General features: G+C 35.5%; 1 protein-coding gene across 1 annotated transcript in view; it reads right to left on the reverse strand.

Moving 5' to 3' along the window:
• The window catches only part of NRG3 (neuregulin 3), a 391269-nt gene that overhangs the window by 211803 nt on the left and 163113 nt on the right, over positions 1-16353 (reverse strand). The window contains exon 2 of the mRNA XM_065639250.1: positions 13037-13166. Coding sequence (XP_065495322.1) covers positions 13037-13166 — 130 coding nt within the window. The remainder of the gene's footprint in view (positions 1-13036; positions 13167-16353) is intronic.

Genomic DNA, 16353 nt, shown 5'->3' on the forward strand with positions numbered 1-16353 from the left:
CCTCCTAAACCATGCAGGCTCTGCACTTTCAGGGATGGAAATGCAGCATTTGCAGGTCCTTGCCAGGACAATAAAGGATATTAAGAAATACAGACTTATAGCTATGCAGAAAGCAACATACATCGGCAACCCGATGAGATCAGGATAAATTTCCTTTCACATCTATCATCAGCAGAAGACAATAATTAAAAATGCAATAATCTGTGCAGCAACATTGAATTTTCTATTTGCATTTGTTTCAAAGCTAAGACAGCAGTAAATACTATAACTCAGTCGAAATTTTTGTTCAGGTTCAGTCACCTTCCTAGAAGAACATGATGATATAATAATCAATTTATATTTAACACCTAGTGCTTCCTTTAGACCTTCCAACAAGAGTAAAATAAATAAGCAAACATTTAGTGATGTGTTTGAAATACGGAGTTTAAAAGCAGCACTTTAAAGCTAGATTTCGCATCTAACAATCACTGCTGATAAAAAACGAAGGCATAATTAAAATTATTTTGGTTGTGATCTTCAGAGATTTAAAATATACATGTTCAATAAAATATTATGGCTCTATTCAGAATGAAAGCTCTGCTTAAAGACACTCAGCTAAAGCTCTGCTGAGTCTTACACTACTTTTCAGTAGACATAGTAATGACCTCATACCATAAGGATTTTCTGACAGATGTTAAACATCCATAGTGTATACACTGACCTATTTTGCTCCAACTTGCTCAATTACGAAGTTTGGTACAAGATCCAGCACAGCATATTCACAGATCGCAAGCAGTATGCTAAGCTATGCAACAGAGAATAGGATTTTAGGACATGTGGGGATCATCAGGTTTGCTTCCAATGGGACCTGATTATATGTTAACGGATATTTAAAATCTAACAGGAAGTTACACATTTGCTCCGGGGATGATCACCTTGGAGAACAACAGATAAGCAACATGTCTAGCATTTACATCACAGCAGGTCATCTCCTGTGGCTAATATAAATTTGGAGGGAAGAAAAAAATCCCTACACAGTACCTTGGAAACATCATTAAACATCTCTGTGCTTTAAGAGTTTAGTGAGAAGTTAGAAAAAGGCAGTATTATGATTCTGTCTTTTGTCTTCTATCTTTGCACAACAGTTTTTTTACACAGATGAAACGTTTTAGTAGTAAAGAGTGTGCAGAAGAACTTGTCATGCCTATCAGGCAAAAATGGGATTTGAAAGTTTGATGGTTTTGAGTTTCATTATAAAAATACAGTCAGTGGCATTACAGTCACCATTGAGTTTTAAGTAATAATCACAATGCTTTTCTTCTACAAAAAAACAACAACAACAACAACAAATTTCAGTTCCAAAAGAAGAATTGGGGGAGGGAAGGGGAAACAAAAACCTGTTCACTATACAGAAGATGAAATGGATTAAATAAGCTCAAATTTTCACTGAAGATAATTTCATTTGAGAAAATAAAACTGATTCCCAAGAGCTCTTGAAGAAAACATTCTGAAACATTCTATTGCTTGCAGTCATTTTCAACCAATCTTTATTATTTTTAGCATTCCAATGTGAAATATTTTAGAGAATGCAAAGTCTTCTTTCCCTATTAATAAGCATTTTTGCACAGACTAGCCATCTGAGTGACTCCAAAAGCATCAGCTGATCCTAAACTGCAAAGACAGTGGTAATTCAAAGCAATTTTTGTGGTATGGTTGGAAAGCAAAAGTTTAATACCTACACGGCCAACCCGCATGGATGCAGCCCACAGTAACTAACAAGACTGAATTGGATTTCTTCATCTTTTGCCTCAGAAGTGATATAAACTCCTTTACAAAACCATTCTCATAACCTAAACTTTGTAGGCCCAGAATTCAAGATCTGAAAAGCATCACTTTTTAGATAAGACTGGAAAAGCTATTCTCCAGAAAGGTGTATTGTGTGGAAGAAATGACAAATTTAAGTAAGCTGTAAAAAGAAGTTACAAAGAAAGTGGTAATGTTTCCATGCTGAACAGAACAAGTAGTAATAGGATTGAACTTCTGCTAAAATGCATTATACTGGACCTCAGAAAAATCCTTCCAGTGGAAAGACAAAAGATCACCCAAATGTATTACCTAAGAACATTATAAAATCTCCAATCTGAGAGGTCTTTCAGAGCAGGTCAGACAAGGACATTTCAGAAGTTCACTGCCTTTGTATGACCATGAATAGCATTCCCAGATCTTTTTTGAGTCCAGTTTTCTATGATTCTATTAGACATCTACCAAAGTCACTTATAACCAAAATTGCCACCACTGGGCAGAACAGAGAAGTTCAGGGAAAGTAAAGTGTAGGCAGTTGTAATGTTCATCACTTTGTTTAAACTAATTATCCAAAATATTCTCTACTGTAACACACAATGGAAATTCCAAATTTCATTCACGCTAGTATTCCTACTGACATCAGTCTAGGACATAATTAAGTATATGTAAGAGCAGTTATGAATGTTTAACTTTTAGAAGGGAACAAAATCTTAGTTTCAGATAATAACAAACCCTATTTAGAAGTTACTCTGATAACTGCATGGTGAGGTATAAACAATAAAATAATATATACAGTCATATCATGGCCTGGAAAAAAAAAAAAAATCTTTCTTCTTCAACAGCAGTAATATTACATCAAATTGCACAGATCAGAAATTCGTTTTCTGCAATAGTCTATATTTTATGGTGTGACTCTCTGTTTTCCCATGATACAAAGCCCTTTAAATAATTAATTAAATATATTGATTGCCTAGCAAGGCATTGGAAAAATTATATATATGCAAATTTTATATTTTAAATGTATTAAAACCTATCAGTATAAAAGTATTCCTTTAACAGCATTTTGCCCTAGACTATACCAGACACTATCTAAAACATAAGTAATTGAAAAGTCTCTGAAGAAAGATGATCGTAATGGTTTTTTGTCTCTAAATTGGCTACTATAGATTGAACTTGTTGGCATAATATCAAGATTTAATGGAAAAAAACCCCAACAAGACCAACAAAAACTACAAAACAAACAAACCCAAACAAACAAACAACAAAAAAACCCCAAAACAACAACAAAACCAAAAACAACAACAAAAACCCCAAAACACAAGAAGGGTCTTACTTCCTTATTTACTGGAATAGTAAATAGTATCCCTGTATGAATCCTCAAAAACTATATTCCCTTCAGATCTTTTTCCCATCCTAACTGTGTATCTAAATTATATCATAAATCTGATAAATCTGAGATGTCACATAGGAAAGACTATAAACAGCAAGAAAGAGTATTTTAAAAGTCTCCAATACTGTTGATCAAAATCCCTTTTGCTTACAAATCTTGAAGAAATTAATAGATAGTTGCTTTTTAAGTTTCAAAAGTCTGTACTGCTTCCATTATTTGCAAGTTCAGAAGAGTTAAAAGAAACAACGTTTAAAGGCAGTAACACATCCCTCTCTGTTCTTTCAGCAAGCTTGACATCCAGCAAAAATGCTTTCTTCTACTGTTTATTGATAATAATCACCCATGATGACTACCATAATAATCCAGACTGCAAAACAGGCAAACAATAACTTTAGCTTGTTTTTAACTTGCCTTTCAGAAGTAATTCCAGAGATAACCTCTGAGTTTTGCATCCCTGTCATATATTTTTTATACTTTAATAATGCAATTAACAAGATATCATTGGCACATCACAACTGTTTTAAGCAGCCTGGAGTTTGACCTCAAATCTGAATGCTGATTCAAGCAGAAGTCAGGTTATTACTCTAGGCTTCTGACACTTGCCTTCTTCAACAGCGTAATTCCTGTAATAACAGCGGTTTACTATCTAGCAAAGTGGCTGATAAGGCACAAATACAGTCCAAAGGATGTTTCGTTACAATGGTCTGGAGATATCTCTGAATGCACTTTTATATAAATTTGCTTCTTATTAGATGCTGTTGGCAGGTATCTCAAAGACTTCAACCTTGTCTGCACCAGGCTAACTTCAAGGACCTTGTTTTACAATCGAATGATCCATTCACTCCTTAACACTGCAGTAATGGGTACAGGATAGGAACCAGAATATTTATCTCTCTAACATAACTTGTATATGACAGTTTACATGCCTGTCTGATCTTAGATACCTCAGTTTTCACAACAGTACAGAATCCACACAATTTCCTATTTCTTCCTATTTGAGATGTATTAAGTGCTTTCTTTACAGAGTGAGGGGCAGAAGACACAAGTGCTTTTATTTGTTCATCTCATCTAGATTAATCTAGAGTACTGGTGGATTAAAGTTTTGGTAGTTAGCATTTTGATACAGTTGACATTTGTTTCTATTTAAATGACTCAAGTGTCCAGAGTTTATTTCTTCTCTTAGCAAGACATTTTCCAGTAGATCTTCTGGGAAAATGTCTGCAGATAGGATTAGATTGGAAATGCTATTGCTTTCAGTGTACTTAAGACACTGGCAAAGATGAGAATTTAAATGAGAGATTTCAGATGTCTGCATTACGCACTTCAAAAATTCCTTCTTGCCTAAGGGAGGTAAGAACAACAACAAAAAGCCTACCTCATTTCTAAGTTAATTTAAAACCAGAATTTGATGGCAGAATATTTGCATACATTAACTTCAAGACAGATGCAATATATGCCATTAATATTTGCACCCATACTTAAGGTTTTATTTTCTACAAATATTTTGTGTGTACTGTAAAAGCTATACAGTATTTTTTCGCTGTCAGGTTTTGGAAATCAAGGGGGGAAAAACCCAATTCTTACAAATCAATGGAATATTCCTTTGCAGGGGAAGGACTTTACCATTTTATATTTTTCCAGTTTTCAGAATAAACCTCTGCATCTTGTATTTAGTTTCAGACAGCATGTACTGAAGTAATAGCTTTCCACAGGTCACCTAACTTTATTTTCCTGTAGAATTAGGATGCATGAGGCTGTTTAGAGGCAGCTTCTTCTATTAACAGATTATCTTCATGGAAGTTTGTATTTTACATAGAATGGATTTGAGTCATCTCTACCAGTGGAGCTGTGCTACACAATCAAGATGTCTTACTAACCTATAATGACAAGACACAGTTCAGAAATGTGTAGGCACAAGAAAAGGTGGTGATAAAAATTTAAGGTTCCACCAGGTTTAAGCACTCTTGCTAGCAAGACATGAAAATAAATGCTAGCACACCGCTGCTTCTTATTCTCTCACTTAGGTGCCAAATCAAGAAATCCAAGAATTATTAGCAGCCTCAAGAAAATGCTACCTCAGCTGCTGAGTTGGCAACTACATTGCTCACTTCTCTCTGCTGAAATTCAAGGTTATAGCCCAACTCTTCCTTCAGCCTACTGAAGGGATCTTGCCAAATGCAAAGGGAGCTGAACCGTCTTTTTTTCTTTTCCAGTCTTCCAAAAAGAGATAATACTTTAAGCTTCCAGAAATATTTTTGTTTCGTTCACATTGCTCATTTTTCTAAGAAATTATACTTCTCTTACATTAGGGAAATAACTATGTATATATGTAAATGAAAGAATTAACAGTGTTTGACAGCTATTGTTTGTGAATTAAAAAAGCTGTGGCTTAAAAAAAAAAAAAAAGGAGGCAGGGTGATGTGTTAAGCCTGTAACTATGTCTTCCCATACTTTATGTTAACTGAAAATGGATTTACATTAGCCTTTTAGTATTCTGGGAAAGAGAAAATAATTCCTCAGTTTCTCAGTCCTCTATGCTGACATAAGTTGAAAATATATAGATTCTCTTAAGCTTTGAAATTAACTTTTGATGCCTAGCTATGCAATTCCTCCTTTATTTCTTCTTCCTCAAACTCTTTCAAAAACGTTAATTTGAATAAGTATTTCAAACAATATGAAATTGACTTCAAATTTGATTTTGTTTTTGTGGATATTTGCTTAAATCAAATGAATCACTGGTGAATTAAGTTAGTGTGTAACTTAAATATCTGGACATGCATTTTATGCGTACAGTATTGTGGCTTTTACCTTATTGCTCTAACTGGAGAAGTGCACCTTCATCATAACCTGAAGCAGGAGTGTAAACTTCATTACTTCAAAAGATGGAAACGGAACCAGGAAATTAGACTGGTTAGTAATCAAAGTTTTTCAAAAGAAAATTATTAGAAAATGTGGCCTGTTCAAGGTGCTTAGTAGAAAGCAAATAAAACCCAAAATACTATTAATACAGACCATAGCATGCCAATAGAAACCTAAAACTATCACTAAATACAAAGCTTTATTTTATTCTGCATTTCTTTTTACCATGAAATTAATTTATCCTGCCTCAAATAAGACAACTAATAGAAACTTATTTTCAGAAGTTGTTTATGAGGGATAAACGAGAATAGATGATTTGTCACTGACTTATCTGGTGCTTAGAGCTTCTTGAAGGAATGATACTATGTGAATAGCAAAAACAGTAAGAAAATATCACCGTTCTCAAAAACTTAAGCATGTGCTGAAGGGTGAATTTCTGTAAACACATCAAGGGAAATGTCTGTCATGATGTTTGAAATATACACTGTTATGCTGCTGCATTAAAACACTCAGTTTTGCAGATATTTGAAAGTAATTGAATTTCTTAAGACTTTAATTTGCATCAAGCTTGAAGTATTTTCTATTGCAGAATTTAGAGAAGACTGAAGAAGGTAAATAACAGCTAAATGCAATAATCCAGGAGAAAATATGTAAATAAAAAGCACTGTAAAATGGAGTGTTGAGATTGTGAAAATTAATGACTAATTAAAGTACTTTGACAAGAAGCTTTCTCAAGAGCCTGTATCTTCTGAATGTCAAACTATGACAGCATGATTCAGGTATTATTCGATACAGTCATGTTTAGTGTGCATATCACATAATATGTTCTTGCACTGTTTCACCAGGGGAGGATGTTAAGAGACTCAATCTTTAGGTATAAAAATTATTTGTTATTTATTGAATTCCTATTGCATAATATCAGATTAACAGAAACAACCACATTGCTAAAGGCAGCCAGAAGTAAAACCACTGGTGAATAAGCAGGTGATGCAATAGAAATGCAATGTGGTATCTATATTAAAATATAGCTGCTTAACAACTGCTTGGAGCTACCTAATGTAGTATTTCAAGTTCACCTCAGCTTTTTTAAAGTAAACATGAAAGTAAAAATGGCAGCATTTCCAGTTAATGATGTGTGCAACTACACAAATATAATCTAGATACATGCTACAACCATGCTCATAAGCCAATAATTTTCACAAGAGGTCTCTTGATTGCCCTTGACATGGGAAGTATCCTAAATTTTAAGCACAGCTTTATTCCTCCTTAAATTTTTTGTAGTTGTTTGTTACATTCTCAGCTTAATGAAACGGGTTATTTTTGATGAAACTAACCTTGTAACATTATGACATGAATTAAGTGTTTCATTTATTCAATACTATTCAATGGCAAATCATTTTCTGAGTTTGCTTTACGTACATGTTGGAAGTGCTCCAGTAAAGTATCACCGTAATAAAAGATAGGGGGAACACACAAAATGGAGTAGCTGGTATTTTAAAACACCAATGTCAGACTGCAAAAGCCTAGATAACACACCATGTAACTAAACCAGCGAAATGATCTTATCTTTTTAGATTTTTATCTTAAGGTTAAGTGCATGTATCATATGACATACTCAGAGATGTTCTAAAGTCCAACCTGTTTGATCCCTTTCTCCTGCTTTTACTGACAGCAAGGGCTGTGCTTGGATTAGAGTTACTACTACGCAAAAGACTCACAATAAAACCTGTCAGTATATAAACATCTAAACTGGACCTTCATTACAAGGGAATTCAATACTTCTGGTCTTGAGACAGATTTTAAACAAAGCTCAGCAATGCTGGTATCATTTGTTAATCGATTAAGTATAAAAATAGACATTTTTGTATGTAAAAATGAGAAAGATCACCCAGGTCGAAGTTCTTCAGGACAAGACAGATGCATCGCAAGTAGATTGTCCTACAAAAGCTGAAAACTCTGGGACAGTAACCACAGTAGTGCTCTTTGGATGCATTTGTACAACCTGCTGTAATGTGGTTAACTGGGAATGATGTTTTGTTTACTATGCATTTGAGAGTATATTCTTTCACTCTCTATTGTTAGAAAACTTATTCAGGTTTTACACTGCTTGCTTCCTGAAGGAGAGATGCAGGACAGGATAAAAGGACAAAAAGAATATCTCATCCAACATACTCAAATCCATAAAGAGTATGTTAGAGTTCATTGCCCATGCCAAGATTTCCAGTGAGTGCACAACAGTCTCAATAGCTTCTTTCAGAAGATAAATTCAACAGCGCAATCCTCTTCTCCCCTCAAAAGTTTTAGCCATTCATTCACCCAGTGTTTTCCAGTCCTAACTGGGTAATCAGAAGAAAATGAAGGGACAAAAAAGGAAGAAATGTAGAAGGATTAAAAATAAAAAAGAAAAAAAGAAAAAAAAAGAAAAAGAAAACAGAAAACAACCACACACATACACAAAAAAACCCAAACAAACCCCTCCCCCCCAACATAGCCACCGCAGAAACCCAGAATGACTTGAGATAGTCTTTGAAATAAAATTGTACAGACAAAACCTAAACTTCTATTTTTAAAGCCTGCATTACGCAATACCCAGTTAAATGCCAATGTGTCAGTGCTGACTGTGAACTTGATTTGTTTTGTGTAAATAACAACTAAAAGCCCCCTCACCATCCTGCTTAAATTCTCAATAAGGTCACAGGAAAAAGAGTTCAGCATATGGAAAAGCTAAATATGAAGTTTCCCTACTGTTGCCATACCCTATCCTTAAAACAAGCTGTTGTTAAACCATTCACAAAAATAAATACTGAAGTCACACCTTTAAAATATCACAAACAACATCCAGTGTAACTTGTTTGTTACCTAACCATTTGGGAGAACTCTGCCAGTTTACATCCCCAGGCAAATTTTCATGAAGAGGCAGCATGTAAAATGTAAAAGTTCAATGAAAAATGAAATTATAGAATTCGAAACTATAAACATTCCTATATTTTTTCCCCCAGTTGTAAACTAAGTTAAAAAAAAAAAAAAAATCCTATGACTTCAGGGCACTTCCTGGGTAAGAATGGAAGATACATGAGCAGGGCTGCTTCAGACCTCTGTGTTTACTGTATTCCCAGTGGTCTCGCACAACACGGCCACCCTCGTGGCCTTTACCAAGGATGCATGCTAGTCCCACTCTCCACAATTACAGGTTCAAACTAGATAAGCCATGTATCTCACAAAATAGAAAAAAATTGCAGAGCCAGTGCTCCACAACATCCAGCTGCCAAGGTCACTATTGACTGCTGGAGTTTGACATGTGGTCATATCCTCCTACTGTCCAGCTAGAGCGAGATGAATTTAGTCACCTCTGAAATGCACTTGAACTGCCAGCTGAGACTGTTTGCACTGACAGTATGGTTCATGAGGATACAGAAGAGGTCCAGGATATAACTCCAATATTTATTAATTGCTATAAAATATTTTTTTCTTTAACAATCACGGAATCACAGAATCACAGAATGTTAGGGATTGGAAGGGACCTCGAAAGATCATCTAGTCCAATCCCCCTGCCAGAGCAGGAACCCCTAGGTGAGGTTACACAGGAAGGCGTCCAGGCGGGTTTTGAATGTCTCCAGAGAAGGAGAATCCACAACCCCCCTGGGCAGCCTGTTCCAGTGTTCCATCACCCTCACTGAGAAGAAGTTTCTTCTCAAATTTAAGTGGAACCTCTTGTGTTCCAGCTTGAACCCATTACCCCTTGTCTTGGTTGTCACCAAGAAGAGCCTGGCTCCATCCTCGTGACACCCACCCTTTATATATTTATAAACATTGATGAGGTCACCCCTCAGTCTCCTCTTCTCCAAACTAAAGAGACCCCGCTCCCTCAGCCCTTCCTCATAAGGGAGATGCTCCACTCCCTTAATCATCTTTGTGGCCCTGCGCTGGACTCTCTCCAGCAGTTCCCTGTCCTTCTGGAACTGAGGGGCCCAGACCTGGACACAATATTCCAGATGAGGTCTCAGCAGGGCAGAGTAGAGGGGAAGGAGAACCTCTCTCGACCTACTAACCACCCCCCTTCTAATACACCCCAGGTGCCATTGGCCTTCTTGGCCACAAGGGCACAGTGCTGGCTCATGGTCATCCTGCTGTCCACCAGGACCCCCAGGTCCCTTTCCCCTACACTGCTCTCTAATAGGTCGTTCCCCAACCTATACTGGAACCTGGGGTTGTTCCTGCCCAGATGCAAGACTCTACGTTTCCCCTTGTTATATTTCATTAAATTTTTCCCCGCCCAACTCTCTAGCCTGTCCAGATCTCGCTGGATGGCAGCACAGCCTTCTGGCGTGTCAGCCACTCCTCCCAGCTTGGTGTCATAATCATTAGCATATTTGTCCTTAAACATATACACACAAGAACAACCGCCTAAGCATATCATCTACTAACACTCTTTAAACCTGACAAAGTGGGACGAAAGTTTTTTGCTATATCAAGGTCTTTTATCTGCAGCTGTTCCACATGGCAAATTCCCATTTCAGTAAATTGGTGCTCTGTTCCCAGAACATATGCAAAATCAAACTCCCAATGAGAATACATAATGCAGCCTGATTCTAAGAACAAAGTATCATTTCACTAACTCTTCATAATTCCATATGCAAATGATTCCTTTAATTGCAATGGGAATTCCATAACTCATTCTCAGGGAAAATTAGTTGGTTTTGTTGTTGTTTTTTGTTGTTGTGGTTTTTTTTCTTCTCCTAGTTAGAGGACAAATACAGTACATCAATATTGTATTTTTCCATATGTGTACATTCCAGCTGCTATTTCAGAGCACTGTTCTAGACTACAGATAGAAAAACACCTGCATGCCACTCACTACAGCACTGGCACTACGAGACACATAGTCTATTACCACAGTTGAGGTACAGAATTTGAAGGCCAAATTAAACTGTTTCTCTTCATTAATGACATACACGTCAGTATCATAGAAGTGATTCTGAACAAGCTGCTGCTTGCAGTGTTGAAGGTCCTTAAAGAATTAAACAAAGCACTATAACTAGTTTAATCACCTTTTAACATTTTAAAATGTCTTCTCTTACTATATGAATTTTTATTGCCTTATATGCATCTTTTCATGTTGAACACTTCGAAGTATCCACTGGAATAAGCAGATGTTTAATTCCCAGAGAATGTTTCAGTGCCTGAAAGTTGTACAAGCAATGCAAATCTGCTACAGAAGGGAGCTAACAGACTTATAAATGATACCTGTTTTTCTCTATGTAAGAATCACACAAGAGAAGGTGGTGAAAAAACTTTCACACTGCTGGAACAAATGAAAACACTCTGGCTTGTTTAGTTAAGGGGAAAAGCCTGGATAGAAAAGCTTCTAACCATTAGTCAGACTGTCTCATTAGAATCACAGGAAATAAACAGGAATTTGGCAAAGGCAGACAACAGGAAAGATCTTGAAAGTCAAACAACAACAAAAAAAGACAGATCTCTTATGATATATACTCCTGCAGATATTTAAAAGTGTAATCCATACAATTTACTAAAACAGTCTGTTCAAATGAATTAGCTATTAAATTTACCAGCTAAATAAAAAATCTTGCATATATGAATTTGTCCCTGCTATTAATCTGTATCAGTTTTGTCTAGTTTGAATATTCTGACAATGAAAAATGATTAAATATTTGAATGATGTAATTCCCCTGTTAGCAGCTTGTGATACTTCTAAGACTGAAAATCACAGACATGCTTTGAGAAAAAAACTGAAATACAAACAAAAAAACCTCTAAAGTTTTATGATTGAAGTTGAAAAATTCACCATTTTTCCATTATTTCCACTCAAAATATTTAATTTAATAAGCATAACATAAGAAAATATAAAACGAAGAGGAGAAATGAATGGTCACTGAAGCATATATAATCACATGGGAAAAAAATTACCAGCAGTCTTAAAAATAAAAATCTTAGGAATATTCTTCTGATGATAAGGAGATTCCCATCAATCTTTAAATTCATAAATTTCCACTTCCAAAACAGGCGCATATGATTTTATGACTTTTTTTCCTACTTTCAGTAAGATTTAGCAGCTTAAGTCCAAAATCATTCAGGAAAGCTTCTGAGTATCTTAGCTCCTTTTATTGTTTATATTAGATATATCTATACATTTAGACACTCAGTTTAGAATTTGGGCATATAAGCCTCTTAGATACACCTGTTTGCCAAATACAATGTCTTAGGTAGACTAAAACATCAGAAGCACAGGTTACCATTTGGACCACTTGTATTTAAAAGGCTGTTTGAATAGGTCAGCATTTTTTTAATTCTTATCTTTAGGAAGATGTTAAAGTACTGCATATGACTCCCATATACTGGCTACTACGTCTAGAATAATTATATTTGGCGATCTGGTTTTCTTTTCTGATATTATTCTAAATACATTCAAGATGGTCATAGATATTACCAGAAGTTTGAGAGCATAAAACTGTACAATAGCTATATAGCAGGTTCAGCTGGCCATTACAGTCCATTTTATCTTTCAGTAATTAAACTTAAGAAACCTTAAATCTTAAAACTACTAACTGAACAACTCTGTCAATGAGCAGTGCATGCAGCTAATGTCAAAACTCTATTTTGAATACCCCAAATTAAGGAACGCTTCTAGTATGTAGAGGAACGTAAGATTTTAATATGTAAAAAAACAATACAAAACATTAATCTTTACTTGTTTATAGGATTAGAAAAGAATATTGAAGTTTTTTCTTATCTATAAAAGTAATCAAAATGCCACTTTTTGTATTTCCATATTTGTATTTACAAATATTGCAGACCAGCTAAAAAAACCAAACAAATAAACAACAAACAAACAACAAAACAAACCCAACCAACTGTGAGGTATGCAATCAAATTGCAGGCAAATTCCATTGCTCTATGATGGTTTAAGTCTGAATGTGTATTTTGTCTAATGCTATCTCCCTTAAGCAGAAGCCTTTTTTTGCAACTTCTTTGCAAATGACTTACCGGCAGTGTTTATGTGAGCCTGTTAAGGTTTCAATCACAAAGCATTCCCCTTCATTGAGACAATATGCGAGATCCTTGTCTTTGCATGGCTTAAAGTGCTCAGATCGCTCAGTGGAATACGTTGTAGTATCTACGGAGAAAACAAAAAAGGAAATAAATGCTGTAAGGCTGAACATTAAATGTTCTGATATATCTCAGGTCTTAAATATTATATATGTTTGTTCTCATACATTAGATAAATTTGATCGAATTGGTCTCTGACATCAACTGGTCAAGACAGACTAAATAACAGAATGCAAAAGCACAGAGCAAGCAAACTTTAATGTAACTGGCATATTATTTGCAAACAAGCTTCTTGAAAAGATTCACAAAAGGAAACTTGTATTTGGAAATATTAGCAGAAAAAAAAACTAGACTGCAGCAAAGCTGAGTCTAATTTCAACTACTTCTAATTTCCAAAGCAACCCTTTTAAAATGTAAACACATCTTATATTCTTTAACCAGAACAATATTTCTGTTTTTATACACTAAAATATGGTTTTAAATAAAATACAGAACTTTTTCATGAAAAATAGGCAAAAGTGATTAATACAGTAACAACCTAACAAAAACCTCACAAAACCCACAAAAAAATGAAAGTAAAAGCAATGCCAAAAACCTAAGGACAATGCTCATTTGATTAATCAGTCACAAAAATTGGCCCAGAACTTAAATACAAGCAACGCACCACAGGTTGTTTCATTTCAGGTACATCATCTGTGTCTATGGATCCATTCAAACACCTCCATAACACAGTTAAAAAAAACTGGTTACAGATGGAATATGTAGTTAGATAATGAGATTTGGAATAGGCTGACAGTATGTCAGGTTGAGCTATCATTCCTGTTTTCTAATACATCTCTTTAACCTTTCCAATCCAGTTGGATTAATCAACAATAAAGCGAAATTTTCAGAGAAAGATGTCTGACTAACAGATATTTTAATTTTCTTCACTAAGACAATGATTTTTCTAAAGAAGTGTGATTTCCAAAGTAGACAATGATTTCCATGGAGCCATAGCTCAACCTTCATATACAGTCTTAATTCTCAAAGTTTAAATTCCTACTCACTTTGCGGGGACAAGGACCAGCATCTAATGCACTACTATAAATTAAAATTATAAGGGAACATTTCATTATATACCATACAGACTGTCACAAAAATATTCTGTTGCCTGCTGTCAAAGACATGAAGCTCTGCTCAATGCACAAACACACTTTACAAACTCAAAATTATTTTAAAAATTCATTTGCTTTTTGCTCAGAGAATAGTTTGGGTTAGAAGGGACCTTCAAGGCCCATCTAGACCAACTCCCCCTACACTGATCAGGGACATCTTCAACCAGATCAGGTTGCTCAGACCCCTGTCCAGCCTGGCCTTAAATGTCTCCAAGGATGGGGTATTTCCCACCTCTCTGGGCAACCTGGGCCAGTGTTCCACCACCTTCGTTGTGAAAAATTTCTTCCTCATGTCTAACCTGAATCCCCCCTCTTTCAGGTTAAATCCATTACCCCTTGTCCTATCACAACAGGCTGTGCTAAAAAATTTTCACTCATTTCACAATTAGTGTACCACACTAATACCAGGGTTGAAAGCAAAAACACTGAAATACAAGATACCTGTATGGTTCTGAAAGAAAATTCAGATAATTCAAAAAAATCTTTCAAAGTAACTTTTCATTCTTAGTGTACGCTAAATAAAATAGTGCTACAAGTTTTCCTTGTTATCCAGACTAAGTGAAGATGAATAAAATACATCTGAAAAGGATAAGAAAATGCACATCCTGATGTTTGTATATAACACTACGATGTTGTGGGGTTTTGGTGGTGGTGGTGGTTTTGGGTTTTGTGTGCACGTGGTTTTATTTGTTTGGGGTTTTTGTTGTTTGGTTGGGGGTTTTTTGTTTGGTTTTGGGTTTCTTTTGTGTTCTTGCTTTGTTTGCTTGTTTCCCCACACACAGAGAAAATATTTCAGTTTAAAGTTTTCAGTGAAGTCTGCAGATTCAGGATTAAAGGTCCTGCCATTTCTCCCCAATAGCAGCACTTAAAGATGCAGGATATATAAAAACTACTATGTTTTTAATGACTGCAAGCAAACTCTGAAGTTAAATGTAATGACTTGTGGAAACAGCACAAGATGTTTTTAAATGCAAATAGTGATGAGCATATCAAGAATGATCAGGTTTTATGTAATAAAAATATCTTAATGTAGGAAAAAGATAGCCTGGTTACCTTTTAAGGTCAATTTTACACAGGAGAACTTAAATGACCATTTAAAATTTGCTTAGGAAAAAAAAGATGTATAAACAACAGCTATCAGATATGATATTCCTATGCCTTTTAAATAAGGGAAACTGAAGTACTTGAAAGCACTTGTGATAATTACAAAAGGTAACTAAAACTGTTTGATGAGCAGCAATTCGATATGGATTTAGAGAACAGAACACACATATTTGTCAGCCTGCTCTGAAGAAACAATCTGTGCAAATACCCTTATGAAGGCAGTCACATTACATAAACCAAAGTAATCTGAGATGTCCCCAAAGGACAAAAGCAGAACTAAGGAGATGCACAGTATCCCAAAGCATGTCTTTGAGGTAGCGACGTACTGAATTCTCAGAGCACAGTGTCTGAAGTGCAAGATACCCCTTCTACCATAATTAACTCAAAATTACCTTGTCAAGGTCAGCATTTTAAAGTTTTAGATTAAATATATTCTTCAGAGGCTTTGTTCTATTTTATTTTAATCACTTCTCTCTTCAACATTATTCAAGATTAAATCAGGTTCACAGCAGAAACTTTTGCTAATTCAGCAGTGTCAGAGCAGAGCTCAGACTGAGCACGTGACATTTAATACCGGCAAAATTGCCACGGAAGATACAGCTACAGCATAGATTAACTTATTGCAGTACTAATGGAAACTAGACAAGTAATTGGACTTCTTTGCCAATATAAATTTTTAATAAACTGTGGTCAGCCACTGCACCAAGCCAGCCTGCCAGATCAGGAGTTTCCAACATTTCCAGAAGAGGGACATGGGGCTCTACCCACGCAGAGCGATGTGGGGCTGGAGTCAAAATGCTTCTGTCAAAATTACTTGTCTATTTTATTTCTAAACAGGCATAATCTGTGATATTTCATCTTCTCCACTTGCACATGATTTCAAGCTTTTCTTACATTGTTTTGAGTTCTGTCCCTGGCCTTTTAAATTAAACATGACAGATGTAAGTAATGATGCAGACGGCTTCTTACGACAGCCTCAGAAAGCCTTCCTTATGT

The sequence above is a fragment of the Caloenas nicobarica genome, chromosome 7, assembly GCF_036013445.1.
Source record: "Caloenas nicobarica isolate bCalNic1 chromosome 7, bCalNic1.hap1, whole genome shotgun sequence".
NCBI lineage: Eukaryota > Metazoa > Chordata > Aves > Columbiformes > Columbidae > Caloenas > Caloenas nicobarica.